Below are 21,750 nucleotides of genomic sequence, written 5' to 3' on the forward strand. Positions count from 1 at the left end.
CTGGAGATGGCCACATGAACAATTTCAACCTCCTCTGTAGCAGCTTTTTTCTTTTTCTTGTTTTGTCCATTAACAGCTCCTCCACCTTTAAAAACCTCCCACTTCCAAGCTGGCAGCACCAACTGAAATTAGTGCATACAGGAATGGTGTACAGTACTGATGCGACGATCCTTGAAAGAAATAAACAAAGATCAACATGTAAACTCAAAACATTAATGCAGAATATTGATTATTTAACAGCAGTAAGAACCAAGAAGGCATTTAAAAATAAACATGCTTGCAGAAACTTTGGCAAATGTTGCTACGTAATAGGCACCAATCAAATGTGAACAGAGAAGGAGAAACAAATTGAAGACCGTTTAGAATGCAGTTGTTTTACTTGCTATCATTATCAGTATCTTTTCTTCCTTGAATAAGTTCTTATAATAGAGAGATGAAACCATCAGGAGCATTGGATAATTGAATAAAACACTGAAACTTGAAGAATCTCCGATGACCATCGTGAGAAATTTACATCCAAATTCATCATTTGGTTTCAACACGTCATGTAGGACTCTCCAAACATACACAAACAATGACAACAGAGGAAGTGGAGTGTGTGAGGGATCAGAGACCTCACGGAAACTCCAATTAACTAATAGCAATGCGTGAGAATAAAACACAAAGCTTGAATTATTTTGACAATATATTACATTACCAGTAAATAATTTGATCAGGTTATCTTAAAAGAAATGCACATCTTTCATAATTATTTTCTTCATCAATAGATATCAGTCCACTACCTTTCAATTTCAAATCGCTCATCACAGAGATGTGCAATGTTCAATCTAGCATTGAACAATAAATTCTGATGGGCTCAAGTGAAGAAAATGAAAGCACGCATAAGCAACCATTTGTTCTAGCTTTGAAAACATAAATCAACTTTCTGAAATCTTTTTCCTGAATCTTTTTGACATGAGAACATATCCACTAAAATTTTCTTTGGTCATAATAGCATAATTCCACAAAGGCATTTCAGAATCTGCTACTTCCTAGGCAAACAAAAGTCCTCCGTCCCAACCCAAACTTCTCCATTCAACAAACTCATTTAACAGTACATGATTCAGGAATGAATATCATATAATAGCACAATATTTCACATGGATACGAAACAGGAAATTGCAAGCCAAACGGTATGTTATAGCAAGCAAGAGTGTGTGATCGTGTACAAACTTAAGATATTGTATATAAAATGTACAAATAAACAAGAAAGATAAAATGTATCCCTCAGATACATTGTTCGTCAAGCAGAATCAGTTCATTACTTTTACTTTCAGTTCTATTCTTCATAGGGACACAAAACAATATCACCAGGAAACCAATAGCAAATGCATGTATAAACACATACACACTTTCATTCAAGAAAACCACTCATTTTCCACAGTTTATCTTGGACAAGCAAATATTCCTTAATTTCTCCGTATTGGGAATCAACAAAATGATTCACCAATCCAATTCACATTGTAAGACCCATCAAAGCAAACGATAGAATCTCAAAATAAAAACGGGCGTTTCCAATGGGTACAAATCATGAACTTCTTAAGCCATTTTGAATGGACCCAGTAAAAAAAATCCGACTTAAAGCAAAACCCAATTTTTTTTAAACAAGAAAACTACTTTGCAAACATATTGAACAAAGAAATGACAAAAACCGAACAGAAGAAGTGGCACATCCCTCAGAATTGGTTAGTGATCATCAATGGAGATCAGCCCACTACTTTTAATTGAAAAATCAGTTCACTCTTCATAGGGATACAAACCAATGGAAAATCTCACGAGTAGAGTGTTAGTGAAGAAGATTGATTAGCTTTTGTATTTGTAGAAACAAGAACAAAAATGGCAGCGCTTTCAATTTGTTACTTACTGTTTTACCTCCTAAACTTTAGCTTTATATACTTTTTTTTCCAATATTATAATTTAAATAAAAAAATAAATTGAAAATATTTAAATTGACAAAGCAAACCAAGAAATCTGGTGTTCGGTCCTTTTATATATATATATATATATACACACACACTAACGAAAAACACTACTGAAATGGCACAATTTCAAATTCAACAGCACTATCAAAATCAGCAACATTGATGAGATCGACGGTGTTGATAGTAATAGATAGTGTCGGCAGAATTGATAACAAGTGCTAAAAATAAGTTTGGACAATGGATAGTCCATGACTTCACGAAAACACTACTTTAATAAAGGACAGTTCAAGGTACATGACAAACACAATAAATTTGGCAACATAGACCGGCAATTACACAGCAGTGTTGATGGGTTGTTACAACAGTTACGATAATGGCTTCGTGGGAAAAATGAATGTTCGAAACATAGAGACATGGTTATTAAACATGAAAACATAACTGAGATTGCTCCTCAATATACTAGTATCAGAGGTCAAAACCTCCCACTAAATTCAAGAGAACATGGGAGAAAGTGTCTCACTACTTCCTAAAATATAGGAATGGTAATTATATACTTTGTAACCTTTTATATGCTTGTTTATAAATAGACTAGAGAGCCTTGGCTGTGTAGCCAGAAATGTATAGCATGCAAGTTTTATGCATAGCACACACATATGGATTTGTGTATTTCCTTTGTTATTGAGATTAATAAAGGTTCGGATTGATTCCTATAATAACTTGTGTGTTTAATATACATTACGTCCTTTCTATTATGTGTTTTGCTTGTCTCATAACAAGGGAGAGTGTGAGGAAACCTCTTAGTGAGGAGAAACACTTAGTTGCTAGGCAAATACGAGTGAATCAATAAAGAAAAGGTTGAGTCTAGTAGGACTAGACTGTTATATAGTAGCTGAAAATTTCTACGAGAAATTAACCCTGTGATAATTGGTATTAGAATGTGGTTACATTCTTGGCAGGATGACGAGATTGTTTTATGGACAAATCGACTGACTGATTTGGGAGAGCCATCATTGGGATAGTTGTGAAATTGGTGGCTGAACTTCATATGCCTAATGCTATGAAGGCAATTCAGGAAAGATTGACGCATCTTGAGGGCTTGATGGGTCAGATTCCTAAAGATGAAGATTATTCATTTCATGATAGGGTAGAGTTGGCAATGGATATCACTAAAAAGGCTGATGGACAGTATGTCGAACTTGCGGCAGAAACAGGTCGTAAGCGGTAGGTTGTCGATGAAAAGTTGTTTGTCTTGAGAAGGCAGTTGCAAACAATACTGAGGGTGTTGGATCCTTCAAGCCAAAGGTTTTAGAATCGAAACCATTTGCTGAAACAAGGAGTTCAAAGGATTTGGAGAACTTTTTGTGGGATATGGAACGTTATTTTAGTGTGGCCAAAATCTATGTTGATGGTCAAGTGGACATCGCGATGATGTACCTAACGGGTGATACAAAGTTATGGTGGCGAACAAGGACCAAAGAGGACATAAATGTTAGACAAGCCAAAAAGAAGACATGAGAGGGTCTAAAACAGGAGTTAAAGGAAAAATTTCTACCCAACATGTCCTGGATTGCAAGGGGAGACTTGAAAAGGTTAAGGCATGATGGATCAGTGAGGGTTTACATGAAGAGATTCAATTCTTTGATCCTAGATATTGACAACATGTCCAAGGAGGATAAATTGTTCAACTTTCTGTTTGGACTTCAGTCGTGGGTATAGTTAGAGTTAAGGAGGCAGAAGATTTCATATTTGTCTTTAACCATTGTTGTTGTCGATGGATTGGCAGACTTTAAAGTAAAAACCAGCGAAGGGACTACTGGAGCTTCTTAGTTTATGTTAAACCTTAAGGGGAAGGATGGGATGAAAAAGAAGAAGAAATTTGGTGGGGGAGAACCTAAACATGCTGCTGATAATGAAAAGTCAGATGGGAAGGTAATCGGTACAGGTTCAAAACTAAATTTCTACTGCTTTTTATGTGATGGAAATCACTCTGCTAGAGACTACCCAAAGAGGGAAAAACTCAATATTATCGTTATGAAAGATGGTGATAAGGACACTGCACACATAAATCCCATACATGTGTTTAATGGCTAAGATGAAATTTAGTCATGTTGGGACCAGTTTGGATAAGGTGGGTGTGGCTGGGCAAGACTGTCTTGGGTGGGGCAGGCTCGGGGTTTGTTTTTTGCATTTTGTCAATAAAAGATCAGGGTGATAGAAGCAAAATAGCTATGCTGGAATTGTGGCCAACAGAAAGGCTATACTGTAGTGATTAGGAATTCAAGGAACCTTAACGACGAGGACTGATTGAGGAGAAGAATTTGACAGCCAAGTCATGCAAAGATTTGGTTGAGGCACCATACTAGATGAATTTGGTTTGGTATGTTGCCTTGGAAGGGAGGTAATACAATAACATTGAGGACATTGAGAGTCTGCACTTTGATGATGAATAGTTTGAGTGATAGATTCAATGACTGGGTTAGTAGGTTCGGTTGAGGAGCCAAACTCATCGACAAGGATGATTTGGTATGCTGCCTTAATGGAGAGGTAATATGGGTGACTATTCTGCGTATCTTGATGTTGAGAGATTCATGTTGTGTTGGGTGATAAAAATATTATTATTGGTTTTTGTTGGGTTATCATGTTGTGAGTTTTTGATGGACAAACATGCAACAAATATGGGAGCAGTAAGGCTGTTAAATCAACTAAAAATGGTGTCATGAAGTGTCTTAGGTACAATAGTAGGCATATGGATAGCAGGTCAGGAGGGCTTGATGCTGAAATGCTACGTATGTGCATGTTTGGGCAGGGTTGGGACTTGCGAAGGAACTTCAACATAGAATTGCGTTGATCATTAAAAAGGGTTGTCTCATTTTGCTTATAAGTTTTATATGAAACAATTAGAGAGTTGAGTGGATTTTATAGGGATTCACGTGATTCTTCAAAGTGGTTTTGTATGGTATTATTTACGAATTGGTCTCATTGCTTTGTGTTGAGACTTAAAGTGTGTTTTGACTTTGTGGGAAACAAGCAAGACCCTAGAGAAGACGTTAGTCATAGCTTGGTTCTAAAACTAGTGACGACGAGAATGTCAAAGTCTTAGGCATCCCAAATTTGGTGGACAAAATTTTACTGAATGTGGGCAAACAGGCTTTGTGTGCTGGGTATAAATTTGTGATAGTACGTAGATGTGATGTAGGGGTATTATAAGTCTGTTTAATGAGGGCTTCAGTTTCTTTTAGTGGGGGAGGTTTGTAATATAGTTAAAATCCAAAATGAATACGCTGACGAAAAACACTGCTAGAATGACATAATGGACAATGTCAAATTTGGCAGCAGTGTCAAAATTGGTAACACTAATGAGATCGGCAACGTTGATAAAATTAGCAGTGTCAACAGAATCGGCAACACAAGCTAGCAATAAGTTTAGACGATGAATAGTTCAAGACTTGATGGAAACACTACTTGGACGAAGGACAATCCAAGGCAGACAATAAACACGACAGATTCAAAAGCATAGACTGTCAGTTACGCAACAATATTAGTGAGTTGTTATAATAGTTATGATCATGGCTTCATGAGGGAAAATGAATGTTCAGATCATGGAGACATGGTTACTAAACGTGGGATCATAGTTAGGATTGCTCCTTAAGACACTAAGATCATGAGATCATTGGTCAAAACCACCCATTAAGTTCACGGAAGCATGGGGGAGAAAGTGCCCCAATATTGCCTAAAATAGAGGGATGATAGTTGTATGCTTTGTAACCTTTCATATGCTTGTTTATAAATAAGCTAGAGACCCTTGGCTATGTAGGCAGAAATGTATAGCATGCAAGTTTTGTGCATAGCACACATATATAAATTTGTGTATTTCCTTTATTATTGAGATTAATAAAGGTTGGGATTGGTTCCCGTAATAACTTGTGTGTTTATATACGTTACACCCTTTTTACTTGTGTGTTCTGCTTGTCTTGTAACAAGGAAGAGTGTGGGGAAACCTCTTGGTAAGGAGAAACACCTAGTTGCTAGGTAAACACAAGTAGATTGACAAATGGAAGGATGAGTCTAATGGGACTATACGGTCGTATAAGGGAAGAAAATTTTGATGAGAATTTAACCTGGTGATAATTATTGGTTGTTGGGTAAGTCTGGTCTGCTTATGAGGGACGAGCTTAGTCCAAGTTATTAGATGAATTACTAAAAGAAGTAACCACTTTCTCAATTTATATATATATAATATATATATATATATATATATATAGGGACATAACCAATATGAAAAAAAAAAAAGTTTTTCATTGTTGAAAGAATATAGTTCTCTCTTTCTTTTCTCCCATCTTGGACTCTCTGCATTAACTTGACAAGATTTATAAATACGTTCTTACTGTGAAATATCACTTTGGTACTAGTAATTGAAGTGGCACTGAAGTAATTGATCCAAGGACAAGAAAATGAATTATCATGCAATAAGTAAGTTTTCTTTTTAAATCTACATTGGTAGGGGAGCCATGGTTTTAATATTTTTTGTGTGCAATACACTTGTTACTGCATAAACGTTAGTTGTACATTCTGTGTTGAAAGAATGCTTCCTTTAACTCTTGGATTGACAAAACTTTATCTGATATATTATCATTCAAATTTGATGAAGCATTGAAGAATGAATAATTATAATTTGGTTAGGATTTTGTCTTTTCTATCATTAATTAGAAAGACCCTTCTGTCAAAAAATAACATTTGTATAATTGTCATTTGTTAATTAAAAAAAATGAAAAATTATGTCTATTGAAAATGTGCTTTAAATGGCACAATTGCCAAATAAAGCAAATACACATCTGGAATACGACAGATGTGCAACTACCATTTGGTAGTTAAAAAAAAAACCTGCGAGTAATTGCCATTTGTAACTACCACTTGATAGTTGAAAAAAAAACACAAATAAAAATGTAGAGTGGCAATTAATTATTGATTAATTGTGGTGACGATTTATTTTAAAAAAAAAACAAAAAAAATGATACATGCGTTAATTAAATATTGATTATTATATTTATATACTTTTGAAATATTTTTGTTGTAGTGGACAGACAACTACAAATTGATCATTTATTGAGTTAGATCATTAATCTTGTTTATAAAATTTAAGAGCACATTGATTATGTATCATTGGATGAGTATACTGACTATGAGTGGTGTTTACAAGTTCTACATGGAACATTAAATGTTAATCGTTCTCAATTTTATGCATGAGGAATGGATGTTAGTGCGACTATTGTTGTAATATAGGCTAGAATCCTTAGATTTCAACAATCTCGCTGATGAAATGCTGCTTGAGAAGGAATGTCAGAATACTGAAAAGGGTATACGGCACACTAGAAGAAGCACAAATCATTTAGATGCTGCTACTAAATTCATTCCATGGTTCGAGCAAAATGAACTTAGAGGAGATGACTTTGATGAAGTAGATGACGTAATTGGAATCCTATTTATGTACCTGCAATATAAAATAATTATGAATTTTTTTATTTATTTTAGATGGGTCCATAGAACATTATAAGGCTCAATTAGTAGTAGAAGGCTACACTCAAGAAGAGGAAATTGATTATAAAGATACATTCTCACTAGTTGTGAGGATTATTTTAGTTCACCTCATTTTAGCTATAGTTACACATATGAATCTAGAGTTATACCAAATAGATGTTAGAACTGCATTTCTCAATGAAGAACTAAATGAAGAGATCTATATGGTTCAACCTTTAAGATTCGAGACTAAAAGACAATAGTGCAAAGTTTGCAAGCTTAAAAGATCCATATATGATCTTAAGTAAGCTTCTAGATAATGGAACGTCAAGTTTCATCAAGCTATTCTTAAGGATGGTTTCACAATGATGGAAGAAGACCATTGCGTGTATGTAAAACATTCTAACAATAGTTTTATAATATTGTCCTTACATGTTGACGACATCTTAATAAATGGAAATAACAAAAAGATGATTGAAACTACTAAAAGGTGATTGTCATCAAACTTTGAAATGAAAGACATGGGTGAGGCCAACTATATTCTTAGTGTGAAAATCATAAGAGATCATACTAAAAGGCTTTTGGGTTTAATTCAAAAGACTTACATCAAAAAGATATTAGAGTGCTACCATATACGATATAGCAAATCAATAGACACCCATGTTGATAAAAGCTTGAGCCCGAGTTATGATATGTGTCCTAAGACTCTAGAAGAAAAGAAGAAAATATCCAAAGTACCTTATGCTAGTGTTGTCGGTAGTTTAATGCATGCAATGATGTGCACACGTCTCGATATATGTTATGTTATTGGATTGGTTAGCCGATATCAATTAAACCCTATTTAGAAACACTAGATGACAATCAAAAGGATTTTACGATATCTGAAAGGAACTTCAAATTACATGTTATGTTACCAAGCAAAGAAAGATTTATGATTGATTAGTTACTCTGATGCTAATTGGGGAGGAGATGTCGACTAATGCAAATCAACTTTGGGATATGTTTTCTTGCTTAATGATAGTGCAATAATATGGAGGAGCAAGAAACAATCTTGCATAGCCTTATCTACTATAGAGGCTGAGTATGTAGCTTGCTTCATAGCAACATAAGATGTTGTTTGGTTAAAAAGTTTCATGTATCATTTGAAAATTATCAAATCAGTATTAAACCCAGTGATAATTTACTGTGATAACACTGTTGCAGTAGCTGTGGTAAAAAATCCAAAAACCATGGAAAGATCAAACACATCAAGATGAGATATCACTACATTAGAAAAGCAATTACTGAACATGACATGATCCTAAAACACATTTCTACAAATTTTATGGTTGCAGATCCACTCACAAAACCAATAACAAGGAATGCATTTGTTAGATAAGTGAGATCCCTTGGTATATGTAAAATGTAATTAGTAATATAACTAGTTTATACAAATTATATTGTTGCATATCCAATCACAAAACCAATAGCAAGGGATGCATTTGTTAGACATGTGAGATCCCTTGACCTATGTAGAATGTAATTAGTAATATAACTAGTTTTAAGGATCATACGAAGGTTTACAGTGATTAAGTAATGAATAAATGACATTAGAATATCATTTTATTCATTATTTATTTTATGGAATATATTGAGTATTGTTTAGTACAATTTGTTAAAGTATATCTATAGATTTAGATTGACCCACTCACATGAGCAATGACTTCTAGCACTTGTAAGGTGAGTAGAGATGAGACTAATTGAGTTTTCATGCCCAATAAGCGATTTGGGAGCAGTGAGAGCAATTTCAACTTAAAGTAATTATTAAAATGTCACCTTGGTTGGGACTAAGATGAGATTCTTAAATAAAAAAAATAGACATGAATGAATTCCCACCATTCATGTGTCTATTATGATTAAAACCAAGTATAAAATTATTCATCTCCCAATAATGACAATGAGCAAATGAGAATTCTAATTTGAAGTCTATATTTTTTGCGACAAGACTAAGACTCGTATGATGTATATTCTCTAACAAGGAGAGCATCAACATACACTATTTATCTTTAAAAAAGAAAAGAGTAAGCTCCACTATAACATATATTTCATACTACATGTGCTGATGACTATTACATGAATAAAAAAATGGATCCCTACTTATTTATTATACAAGTTTTGGAGATCATGTATAAGATCTTTGTAACTTTTAACTGTATCATGAGGTGATGTATAAATGATCGCTACTTTAGGAGTATATCTTATGGTCATGGAATGATTCGACATAAAAAAATACTCTTAGGAAAACAAGTTAATTCAAATATGATTGATATGAGTTAAAAAAAAAAAAAAAGAATTTTAGTTTTACACCTATTACTTGTATTCACCAGTTAGGATCATATTACTTGAATAAATTTAATATGATTTAGAATACTTGTAATTGTAAGGATGAATTGAGTATGAAATTCTTGAGGGATTGAATTATATTAAGTTATGTGTAACTAAAAATATTTGGGGTATATTAGTACACCTTAAGGAATAATTAATTATGAGATTGATGTCTTCTATATGGCCTGTATTAAGTTTATACATTGGAGCTCCTTTCACTGTGTGCATTAGGTCGCACGGTCTGTTCATCAAGTATGAAATTCTTGTCCAAGTTTGAAATATAATGCAGTAGATAGATTTAGTCCTTTAGGAGCGAGTGAGAGATGCTAGTTATTGGGTTATGCATGGTCCATCTATGAGGGATGGACCTGATACAAGTCATTAGAGGAGTTACTAAAGGAAGTAACCGCTTCCTCAACTTATATATATAAGTACATAACTCATATGAAAAAAAAAGTTTTTTCATTGTTGAAATAATATAGTTCTCTTTTTCTCTTCTCCCATGTTTGACTCTCTACATTAACCTGACAAGATTTACAAAGATATTCGTACTGTAAATTATCATTTTGGTTCTAGTAATTGATTCAAGGACAGGAAAATAAATTCTCACATAACAAGTAAGTTTCCTTTTTAAATCTATAGTCAGCAATCTTTGCTTCTAGTGTCAAAGCTTGGATAGGTGAAATCCATGGAAGAGTTGTTTGTGATGTTTATGGTGATTTTTTTATTGGACCTGAAGATCATGTTTCAGAAGGTTCCTCTTTAATTTCTCTCATTTTGTTTTGTATCTTAGATTAATGTGTTTTTTAGTTTAATTTTTGAAATTAACTTTTGTTTTTTGTTTAGATGTAAAAGTCTAATTCGTTCATGGATTTTGTAGAGGTGAGTGATTACTTAGTAGGTTGGTGTTTATAATGATACTTTGTGCTAAAAATTGTTTCATTTTAATTATTGAATGGTTATTAATTTGTTTGTGAGTGTACATGCACCAATTAACTAAATCTCAATTTCAAAGTTTTGTTGGGGTTGGTGGTGATTGTTAATGGATCCATTTTGGTTTTTTTTTTTTTTTTTCGTTTCAGGTTTAAATAGCTTGTTTATTAATGTAATTGGATGAAATTATTTCTGTTTATGAGTGTACTTGAATAAAGTTAATTTGCTGGGAAATGATGAAACTGTGTTTATATTTTTTGTTTTTATGGTAGAATTATTTTGTTGTTTTGCTGCGATCGTGAGTTCCATTGCTGTATTCTCTTTATATTAGCTACATCATTATTGTGATTATGATTAGGCAGATGTTTGTCAATGAATGATGAAAAGACCTGTCTTAGCATCGTATTATGTTCCAGAAAGAGAAAAGAACGTGGGCATTAATGTCAATAAAAAAGATACTTGTAATAGACGGTTGAATCCTGAAACAGAGAGAGCAGGAAAGAAGGGTATCAAATGAAGAAAGTGAAGATTCGGTGAAAATTAGAGAGGTTTTTGTTTTTGGATTAAGCAGAAGGCATTTGGGGCTTCATTTTTATGGCTTATCTGCTAGATTTATTTCACTCAGGTTTCTTTATCGTTTCTTTTGGGCCTCCTTGATGAATGTATGGGCTTTGTTGGATCAAATTTGATTAATTCTATAGGAAGTTGATCTTTTGGGCTTTTTTTTTTTTTTTTTTTGTGAAATGGGTTGTTTTATCCTTTGATGAGAAGAAAGAGGGGATGTTAAAGTCTGTAACTTTGTTGTTTTTGTGGATTTGTTTATTTTAAAGTTTCTTAGGGGTGATTTTGTCGTTTTAGAAATTTAGATGGCAGTGATGTTGTTAAGGAATTTATTGCTGTTTTGCTGATTTTTTGAGAATGTTGTTGGCTTGTAGCTTGGTTAGCATTTTGAAGTTAGCTTTATTGCTTTTTTAAAGCAACATTTCTCCTGGTTTTTGCTCTTAAGAAATGAACAAAATAAGAAAAAGCAAGTTCTTACATGCGAAATTGCTCTGTTCAATTTTCTTGATAGATCTGTGGTGCAACCTCAAGAACGAAGGGAGATACGAAACTGTTTGCATTGAAACACTCATTTTATAGAGAAAGTATCTGCTGTTTTGTGGAGGAGTGGTAATTTCCTAATGGAATAGCAGTTTTGGCAACTCCGTTATACTGCTGTTTTAAGCATCCAAAATGGTATGTGAAACCCAAAACAGGGATTGTATATGCATTACAAATTACAATGTAGTGCTTATGTGGAATTTCTTTATTGATGGAAATCGAAGAATATTGCCCTTTTTGCTATACATTATTTTTGTGTATATTCTTGGAAACTTAAATTTGCATCTTGCTTGCAGAATTTTGTCTGACTGCATCCCAATTAAGGGAAGGAAAAGGATACCATACCTAGTAATTGCATCCCTGCTCTCTCTTCTTCCCTGGCCTATTCTAGGCCTAAATTCAACCTTGAGGAGTTCCCAATGGCATCTCACGATCGTCTTGACAGTGCAGAACCTGGGCTCTGCTATGGTAAATGTTGTGGTTGATGCAATGGTTGCTGAGGGCTAGGTTTTTGTGTATATATAAGAGCTTACAGATGCCATTAAACAGGGCTACGTTCGCTGGAGATCTGCAGTCCATATCTTGGCTGTCAATGGCTTTGGGTGGAATCTGGGGCAGATTGTTAGGAGGACATGAATGGAACAACTTACCAATAGATAAGATTTTCCTTCGTTTTTCTGTACTGCCAGCCATACAGTTATTATCATCTGGTTTGGTTGGGGAGAATTCTGCAGACAGTAAAGTTTTTCCTGAGTCTGCCAATTCAAGCATCTCCCATCCTGTTAATGGGAAATGGTAGTATTTCAGGCGAACATAGTATCTCGCTGAAGAGGTCCAAAACAAGTACTTCAAGAAGAAAGAAGAGCCAAAAGAAGGAAAAAACGAGGGCTAGTATGAGTACTAAATCCCAGATTCCTGAGAAGGGTGTTTCCTTAATATCACGGTGGTTCCACTCTCTGAAAACAGCTACTTACAGCTTGTTACGTTCTCTTAGGCAGCCAGTACTTTTGAGGTAACTACCAAAAGCTATTATAATTATCAGGTGTATGATTTTATAGAATTTGATGTTTATATATCAGTATGTCTTCCTTTAGAATAATCTATAGAATGGGTGCTTGATTTATTTGATCAGATTGTTTTCTTTTCCACTTTTATGGGTGTAAATGCTGTTTAATGTCCTTGGTGTCAATTTAGCTGCCATGCTGGATTTGTTTCCTTTATATACTCTACTTGATATTAGTTTATTCTTCTAACCATATTCGCTTTTGATCTTTGGAAGACCAGACCAATGGCTTGGTTTTTCCTAGCACAGGTTACTGTTCCAAACCTCTCAACAGTCATGTTCTATTACCAGACAGACAGAGGTCTTGAACTTGGATGCATCCTTTTTGGGGACTGCACGTGTTGTTGGATGGTTAGGCCTCATGCTAGGAACCTTTACATACAATCGTTACTTAAAGACCATGAAACTACGGACGATTCTCTTGTGAGTACTTAGCAGCGTAAAATACTTTTTTCAACAAATATGGTTCTTCTTCAACTTAATTTTCTCAATGCTTGGTATGCAGGTGGGCTTACATTGGGTTGTCTCTGTTGACCCTCCTGGATATAATTTTAGTGTCTCGAGTGAATCTTGCCTGCAGAATTTCAGACAAGATCTTGGTCATCTCTGGATCTGCCCTTGCTGATGCTATTAATCAATTCAAATGCGTTCATGTTTTTCTAATTCCCTAGCTTTTCTATTGATGTATTTTGAAGTTAATGCTTGTATTCCACTCAGAACAAAGAAAAAAGAGGCTTCATTTTGGAATCCAGGAAGCCACAGGGATATCAACAGAGGCAGAGGATAGAATTCATTTTCCCAGAACAAGAATTGATTGCTCAGTAACTGTAGATTGAACTGAAATCTTGTTGCCGCCAAGTAGTGTAGTGGCTGAGATACACGAAGGGCACTCTTGAGGATTGAAAGAAATAGGTGCCTTTGATTTATAGCTCTCAAATTAACCTTTGATTTTGCTGATACACATGAGTACAAGGGCTGTAGAACAATTTGATCAGTTTTTCAATTTGAAACACAGAAAATTATCACTGTTGCAATGTTTATGGAAGGCGAGGGCTAGATTGTTGTCACAGTGGCACCGAAAAGGGCAATCAGTTCCTTTAGATGTGAGCTTTGGGATTATCATAAACACTCTGATATTTTAATCTGTTATCAATTTGTAAGATATTGCCAGCATACATGTTGAAAAACGATTAGGGGCTGAGTTGAGTCAAATCGATTAGCTCTGCACCTCAGATGAGTGATTGAGCATGGTCTTTCAATCCACAATGAAACCGCTGCACAAGTTAACATCTCCACCCACGCTTCAGTTGTCAGCGGCCATTTGCGTTTATCTTCCCGACCAACTTGTGTCTCAAGTGGCTGCGATGGCTTCTTGGCAAGCTTGCAACCGTCGAGCAACACCGACGCATTGCTTTGGCATCCCTCGATTTCATGGAAAATTTCATCAAAATCCCATGCAGTCCGCAGGGCCGGTGTTGATCTCCAACGCCAAGAGAATTTGGTGGCTTCAACGCTGGTTTCCTTGTACCTTTCTGGGAACATCATCATTAGTAACAAATTAATATCAGTAGAAATTGTTTAAGGGTTTTAACCATCCTCGTGGAGAAGCCTTCCTTGAAAGTCTTTACAGGTTTTTAATTAAAAAAAAAAAAAAAGAATACAGGGGAGCGATTAAATAAAAAAAATAGCGAGTGGGAAGGTAGAAGCTACTCTTCTATCAGAGCCTGGTTTCGATCCAGGGACCTGTGGGTTATGGGCCCACCACGCTTCCGCTGCGCCACTCTGATTGTTGAAATGAGTTCGCAGAAAATATATATATATTGTTTATAATACTTCTCTTCCCTCCTGTTCCCTCCTCTATTTGCAGTTTGTAACCCACCAATTCCAAAAATATTGGATTGATACTTCAAATAACTTTTGATCTTGTACAAGGACGTCAACTAGTGGAAACATCAATTATTAACAAATTATTTTTTTTTTAGAGAAAAAAAATCCTCCTTTGATAAATTATTGAGATTTTATTAGAATCATTTAGGTGTTAAATTAACGAATATGTTAAAATAAAATAGATTGAACTTAATAAAAAATATTTTAAATTAAAAATTCACGTACTCAAACAATAAAAATAAAGAAATTCAAATCAAGATTATTGAAAAAAATTAGAAACTTGAAAATGCTATTTAACTCCATTATATTCATATCACTCCTACATGTTTAATATTTTGCCGACGTCAAATGGGCAACTTGTAGATGCTTCAGGACTTGAATATTCCACAGCTATTTTCACTATCAATGGCTAAATTATTAGAACACCACTCCTTTTCTGTCTCCATCTGTAGAAAAGTTTCCCTCACAAATCCACCACTAGACAAAAAGATGGAGAGAGCCATTTGGTCACAACCTTGAGCATCGAAAGATAACCATCTTAAAAAACTGTCCACTCAATTTGTCTGTCGACTTTGGCAGAACTTGGTTTATTTTTATGTTTTTTCTCTTAAAAAAAATAATTTTTTATGTGTTTTTGTATTGTTTTTATTTACTAATATCAAAAAGTAATGGCTATCACAATACTAAATAAGCTTGAAAACCAATCCAATTAACTCAAAAAAACGTCACCCAAAATCTTGGCATGTGGACCACTATATATGAGTCCAAATTGTATGGTCTCTAAGGAGTTTTGCAATCCAATAAGCTAACCCTTTGTCTTCCACCATGTATTTCATCGCTTGTTATGTGTCAAGTTCTTTGCCAAGGCAACATAAAGTGTCAAGTACAAGCTAAATATTAAAAATGTCGAGGCAAAGACTCTAGCAAATAGTGTATGTGATGCAAAATTCAAAGCAAGGAACTTGCGACTTCCATAACCCCACGAATCCTATGTGCAGACCATAACATTGAAGTCTTTCAAATATCTCCACAAGACCACCAGCGTGATTTAGGGCCACTAGTTTCATGTTTTGAGCTCGTATATATCGCCTCTCAAGCCACGGTGGTGTTGGTTTCTCTTAGCCACCCTCGATGTCTATCCTCCCCCAACACAACCACTACCTCACAAGGTCCCCAACCCATAATCCATGGCACCGCAAGCGTATCATCTGCTCAGCCACTACCACCCCTACCAAGCCTAAGTCTAGCCCTAGCCAGTTAACCTTTGAGCCACAGTTTGTAACCCCACCAAACCTAGTCACCTCTATTAGCACCCCTCCCGTGCTCAATGACCCAAGCTTGCAGTCAACATGGTCTCACCGAACATGGGTGGCAACCGGGTGCACCACGGTGCTGGTTTCTCTAGCTAAGGCGATTGCAGGTGCAGGTGATTCTCATATCTGGCTTGAGCCCATGTTAGCAGGCTATATTGGGTACATTTTAGCTGACCTTGGATCTGGGGTTTACCATTGGGGTATTGACAACTATGGTGATGGATCAACACCGATTTTTGGCAATCAAATTGAAGCATTTCAAGGTCATCATAAGTGGCCATGGACAATAACTAGGCGTCAGTTTGCTAATAACTTGCATGCTCTTGCACGAACAGTAGCATTCTTTGTGCTTCCTGTAGACTTGGTTTGTAATGATCCCATTGTAAATGCCTTTGTTGGTGTGCTCGCCGGTTGTATCATGTTTAGCCAGCAATTTCATGCGTGGGCTCATGGCACAAAGAGCAAGTTACCCCCCATAGTCGTGGCATTGCAGGATGTTGGATTGCTCGTGTCTAGGTCACAACATGGTGCTCATCATCGGCAACCATATAACAACAACTATTGCATAGTGAGTGGAGTTTGGAATGAATTCTTGGATAAGAATAAGGTTTTTGAGGCATTAGAGATGGCCTTGTACTTTAAGCTTGGGGTAAGACCAAGGTCCTGGAGTGAACCGACCACTGACTGGACTGAAGAGACTGAGACCGCTTCTCAGGTTGCAGTCCAATAATTCTGTCAAGCACATATGTTTTGGTTCGAATTCAAGATGTGTTGTAAATGCATGAAATTTTTAGCAAAATTTAAGAGGCACACTCAGTCATAACATTGTTTTCTGTAATTCCTTGCATGTTTCGATAATCTCAGTATACAATTTATAGTTAATTTCTCAAAGAACTGTATTTGGGACCACAGACCCTTGGTCAGCAATCTCATTCATCTCTTAGTTTTTTTATGAACAGAATTTTGTTTACTCCTTGATTAAAAATGAGCATAAGCAACCATGCCCTCTGTACATTGCCATTATTAGAGAGAGGAGCTTTGAAAGATTTACCAGATGCAGGCAATCTCATCCATATCTGGCAGAAAAGAATTTTGTTAAATGCATTTGGCCGAGAGGAGGGAGGGAGGAAGGCAGGCAAGGGGAACAGCATACATTAATTTCTGTCAAAATTGTATTTGAAACTTTCATAGCTCCTCCAACACAACAAATACGGAGGAGAAAAATCAAATGTCTATGGCACTTTTAAGTCAGTGTACAGCTATAAACGACGTGGAGAGATAAAGAACCACGTATTAAATATCAGTAACCACTGAAGCGGAGATGGAAGATACACAGGGGAACCAATAGCGGCGTTTGCCATCTCTATGGCCATCGTCGATCATAGCAAGTCCTTCCTACATTGATACACCAATAAGGATTTTAAGAGCCCCAAGAATCCAATTGTTTGAGAAGTGAGAATGGGGTAGATGAGAAATTGGACTATGTGTAATAAAATACTGGTGACAAACACTTACATCTAATAAAGTATCAAGGGCATCGGTAGCATGACCAGATGTCCAAGAAAGCCGTCTCTCTAACTCATCAACAGTCACAAAACCTTGAGCCTGATAGAATTAAGAAGTTTGATGCAACATGAGAGACTTGTTCTTTGATGAAGATGATATTTTAAGATATGGAAAATATAAAAACCTGAGCCAGCTCCAGAATTTCATTATGGTCTTTGTTCAATTCAGTTGGAACTGACCGAACAAGCTTTCTTTTCCCAACAGAAATCACCTCAAAACCACTGCCCAATATCTGAAAAGATTCAAGCTCTGGATGTTAATAATGTATCACTCAGTCAATTAACAAACGTTGCCAAGAAACTAACTTGAGACATGTAACTCTATTGCTGATCATGAAATAGAGAATGACACTAGTGCATGCTTCAAATATAACACTGTGAAAGCAAATGCAAAGACTAATCTATCTTACAGCAAGCATTATACTAATTTGCAAACACCATACACATAAAATTGTTCTGTTGCCCCCACTAAACAGTAGAAAAACTTCACCTTGCATTTGCATCTTGTTTCTCAAACAGAGCTAGTATCAATAGAACACATACCACAAAAGCTCCTTAATACAAACCTTCAGCTTACTTATAGCACGCAAACAGTCATCCTCTGACACAGCTTCACGATCACTTTTTCGTTTCTGCCGAAGCAAAGCACAGAGTTCTTGCAGGTTGATCAAACCTCCATTGTGAGGTCTTGTTGCCAAGCATATCTCCACAATTTGCACTCCTGGAGCCAAGTAGTTATTTTATCATTAATGACATTTTAGAGCAATATTGAATAACATGCTATACGATGAAAAGATTAGACTTGAAAGTGGAATGCAGGAACTAGAGGAGCAAAAAGATTTCCGAGATACAACCTAATACCTCAAGAACAAAGAATCACATAATGCACCAAAGATTATATGATTCACCATCAGAAAAATGAGACTGTACTTTTTCAAAATACAACATTCTAACTGGTAATCCCCCAAAGATCTTTGAATTTAAAGCCATAAGGTTTCAATCCTCAATAATTAAATCAGAGCCCAATTTGAGACCCGCCACCAGTCTTATTACAAAACAAAGTAATTAATTTTAGTTAAATAGCCTCTTAGGTGATGTATTCTTGCAACCATGTCAAATGATTCCAATACAAACTGCAAATAAATGTTCTTAGAATGCATTTATAAAATTCTTGTAAACAACAGATACACCTTCTTGTCTTGCATCAAAGACACTTGAAACCTCAAACACATTTGCATTACAAACAGCACCATAATAATCAAGAAAGAAACAGTACTAACCAAGTTCATAATAGAAGTCACCAATCCCTAACAGCTCTGCCCAAAAACCCTTATTCGATGCCAGTGGATCCACTCCAACTTTAGCACACATCTCATGGAATTGCGTCCTGAAAGTAGGGTTCTTTCGAATGTCATTCTGCACCAGCCCACATCAAAATCTCAATACCAGTTTCCATAAAGTCACAACCTTGACAATCATACTATTTTCCCTTCATTTTTTCCCAAAATCCATCAAAATTAGCAACTGGGTTAGGATTGAATTTATGAAAGAAGCCCAAAATTTCATCATTCTTTACCATAACAGAACTAAACACCTTTAAATTCACGACTTCAGCAGTAAAAGTTCGAACTCTTTCATCCTCAAATAGTAAAATATATTGATATAATACAGAATTCTATCAGCTTACCTTGTGTTTGCGGGCAAATTCTTCAAGCTGAGAGCGAAAAGTGGCAAGCTGTTCTTTCATAAGATCAGTTCTTAGCTTTGCTACATTTTCTCCTAGTAACCGATATTGATCCTTCAATAGCATTATGAAAATCAAAAATAAAAACAACAATTCAGCAACAATAAATATGTAACAGCATAACAAACAAAAATGAAATCTATGAATCAAACAATAGTTACCCTGGCAGCAGCTGCTGTTTGTAACCCACCAATACCAGGTCTCCTCCTCATTCTTCTTGATCAAAGATTGTTTCTTTGATTGATTTCTTTTGTGGGTTTTGATCAAAGCTTTGAACTTTGAATTGCTTTCTTGGTTAGTAAATTTTTTATGGATGCTGCTGCGATAAAGAAGCGAAAGAGGTAGAGACGGTCAAGGAAAAGAACTAAGAAGACAAGATCAAGTTATATGATATATAATTTAGCTGCTAAGTAATTTCAACAATCAGAGTGGCGCAGCGGAAGCGTGGTGGGCCCATAACCCACAGGTCCCTGGATCGAAACCAGGCTCTGATAGAAGAGTAGCTTCTACCTTACCACTCGATATTTTTTATTTAATCGCTCTCCTGTATTATTTTATCTTTACAATTAGGTCCCTCATTTTATTTTCTAAATTTAATACTGCCCTTTCTGATTTGTAACACTCCTCTATTTTGTTGAAAATATATAAAAAAACTCATTTTTTTTTTATTTTCAATATTAATATATCAAAATTATTATAAAACACTTAATAAACATCAATTTAATACTTAAAAAAAAACAATATTTTAAAAAATATATTTAAACCGCTTTATCAAATATAATCTTAAAATAGATTAAAAAAACCAATATATGAATTTGTTCGAAGGATGTTCTAGCTTAAGATGAACGAGGGTATTGAACAAAACTACAAGACTCTCAAGGAAAGCTTTCTCCACGAGGATCGGATGTTTAAAACTCTTACCAATTTCTAAAGATATTGCTCCTGATAATGTCTGCATAAAGCATGGTGATGCGAATAAGTTTCCTCCATGTGCTCATCTTTATTTAATTATTTGTTAGTTCTCTGGGCCAAGCTCGACAGCCTGCTAAAAACCAAGTCTATCGTTGATGATGCTCCACTTCTCTTACGCAAATACTTTAGGGGTAACAAAAAAAAAACGAAAAAATTGATTAAAATGAGAAGAAAAAAATAACCAAAAAAAATTAAATAATAAAAAAAAACTGATTAAACTGATTAAAATTTTGAAAAAAAAAATAACTAAAAAACTAATTAAATAGAAAAAACCAGAAAAAAATAACTGAAAAAATCTAACCATGAAAAAAAACCAATTAAAATTTTTAAAAACCAACCGATTTGGTTCGGTTTTATAAGTCTGAAACTGAAAAAACCGAATTGAACCGAACCCAAACTGAAAAAACCAAGCCAAAATCAAGCCAAACCAGTTTTTGTCCTAAAAAACCAAACCAAACCAAACCGAAACCGGTCGGTTTGAACCGGTTTCAGTTTTTTTTTTTTAAATTTAGTTTGATTATTTTTTTTATAAAAACTTAACCGAAAATAATTATTAATAAAATACCTTACAGAGAGAGATTTATATCAAAAAGGCTATTAGGGCATGCATAATAATTTTTTTATTTATTTTAAATTAATGTTTTTAAATGTTTTTCGATCATATTATGATGTTAAAAATAAATTTTTAAAAATAAATAAATAAATTATTTTGATATATTTCTAAGTAAAAAAGACTTTAAAAAGTAATCTCTACTACATTTTTAAACACTCCATATATTATTTTCTTTGTATAATTTTTAAAACAAGGTGACAACTATTAGTTTTGAAAATACTTTTTATTTTGCATTCTATTTAAATAATAATATTTTTTTAAAAAATTATTTTTAATATATCACATCAAAATGATATAAAAACTAATTTGAAGATATTTGTTTTAAATCTTTAAAAAAAAAAAAAAAAAAAACTTTCCACCCACAAAAACAAATAAAAAAACAGTACCGAAACTATATGGCTTTCAATGCTAGTAATTTAGTTTTGTCTCCAACTTAAAGAAATACAAAGAGAAATTCTTGTTCCTTAATACACAGGTGAAAATGATTTTTCTAATATTTAAATTGAAAAATATTGCAAATACAGATACATTATACAGGTACGATATGAGAACAATGCGAAGATGGATATCTCGATAGATGGGAGACTTAATTGAAACAAGTATAATAGTATGGGGACCAATGTGTCCATTTCCCTAACTATAATTAGTCAAAATGAGAAAACTTGAATATAAAGACAAAATAAACCAATCATGACAGGACATGTACTTTCATTAGAGAAA

The 21,750-nt window shown here is 34.7% G+C and overlaps 2 protein-coding genes, 6 non-coding genes and 1 pseudogene across 8 annotated transcripts; 3 read left to right on the plus strand and 6 right to left on the minus strand.

The window, feature by feature from the left end:
• Nucleotides 1-437: 437 nt before the first annotated feature.
• Nucleotides 438-536, minus strand: LOC118027894 (small nucleolar RNA Z161/Z228). The gene has a single exon (XR_004683906.1). It is a non-coding gene; the product is annotated as a small nucleolar RNA Z161/Z228 (small nucleolar RNA).
• Nucleotides 537-736: 200 nt separating this feature from the next.
• Nucleotides 737-814, minus strand: LOC118027909 (small nucleolar RNA R21). The gene has a single exon (XR_004683909.1). It is a non-coding gene; the product is annotated as a small nucleolar RNA R21 (small nucleolar RNA).
• A 446-nt stretch (nt 815-1,260) lies between these two features.
• Nucleotides 1,261-1,336, minus strand: LOC118027914 (small nucleolar RNA R21). Its single transcript, XR_004683910.1, has one exon. It is a non-coding gene; the product is annotated as a small nucleolar RNA R21 (small nucleolar RNA).
• Nucleotides 1,337-1,709: 373 nt separating this feature from the next.
• Nucleotides 1,710-1,794, minus strand: LOC118027901 (small nucleolar RNA R21). The gene has a single exon (XR_004683908.1). It is a non-coding gene; the product is annotated as a small nucleolar RNA R21 (small nucleolar RNA).
• Nucleotides 1,795-12,024: 10,230 nt separating this feature from the next.
• On the plus strand, nt 12,025-14,003 carry LOC118027868 (probable folate-biopterin transporter 4; annotated as a pseudogene).
• Nucleotides 14,004-14,651: 648 nt separating this feature from the next.
• Nucleotides 14,652-14,723, minus strand: TRNAM-CAU (transfer RNA methionine (anticodon CAU)). The gene has a single exon. It is a non-coding gene; the product is annotated as a tRNA-Met (tRNA).
• A 955-nt stretch (nt 14,724-15,678) lies between these two features.
• LOC118027850 (fatty acid desaturase 4, chloroplastic) lies at nt 15,679-17,106 on the plus strand. The gene has a single exon (XM_035031341.2). The coding sequence runs from the start codon at nt 15,955-15,957 to the stop codon at nt 16,864-16,866; it is 912 nt and encodes a 303-aa protein (XP_034887232.1). The 5' UTR covers nt 15,679-15,954; the 3' UTR covers nt 16,867-17,106.
• Nucleotides 17,107-17,270: 164 nt separating this feature from the next.
• On the minus strand, nt 17,271-19,858 carry LOC118027860 (vacuolar protein sorting-associated protein 22 homolog 1). Its single transcript, XM_035031350.2, has 7 exons — nt 19,607-19,858; nt 19,389-19,499; nt 18,982-19,117; nt 18,268-18,422; nt 17,827-17,934; nt 17,652-17,741; nt 17,271-17,531 (listed from the first exon to the last, which is right to left on the minus strand). Exons 1-7 carry the CDS (start codon nt 19,655-19,657, stop codon nt 17,430-17,432), a joined length of 753 nt encoding a protein of 250 aa, XP_034887241.1. The 5' UTR covers nt 19,658-19,858; the 3' UTR covers nt 17,271-17,429.
• Nucleotides 19,859-19,867: 9 nt separating this feature from the next.
• On the plus strand, nt 19,868-19,939 carry TRNAM-CAU (transfer RNA methionine (anticodon CAU)). The gene has a single exon. It is a non-coding gene; the product is annotated as a tRNA-Met (tRNA).
• Nucleotides 19,940-21,750: the final 1,811 nt, after the last annotated feature.

The sequence above is a fragment of the Populus alba genome, chromosome 1 (genome assembly GCF_005239225.2).
Source record: "Populus alba chromosome 1, ASM523922v2, whole genome shotgun sequence".
Classification (NCBI taxonomy): Eukaryota; Viridiplantae; Streptophyta; class Magnoliopsida; order Malpighiales; family Salicaceae; genus Populus; species Populus alba.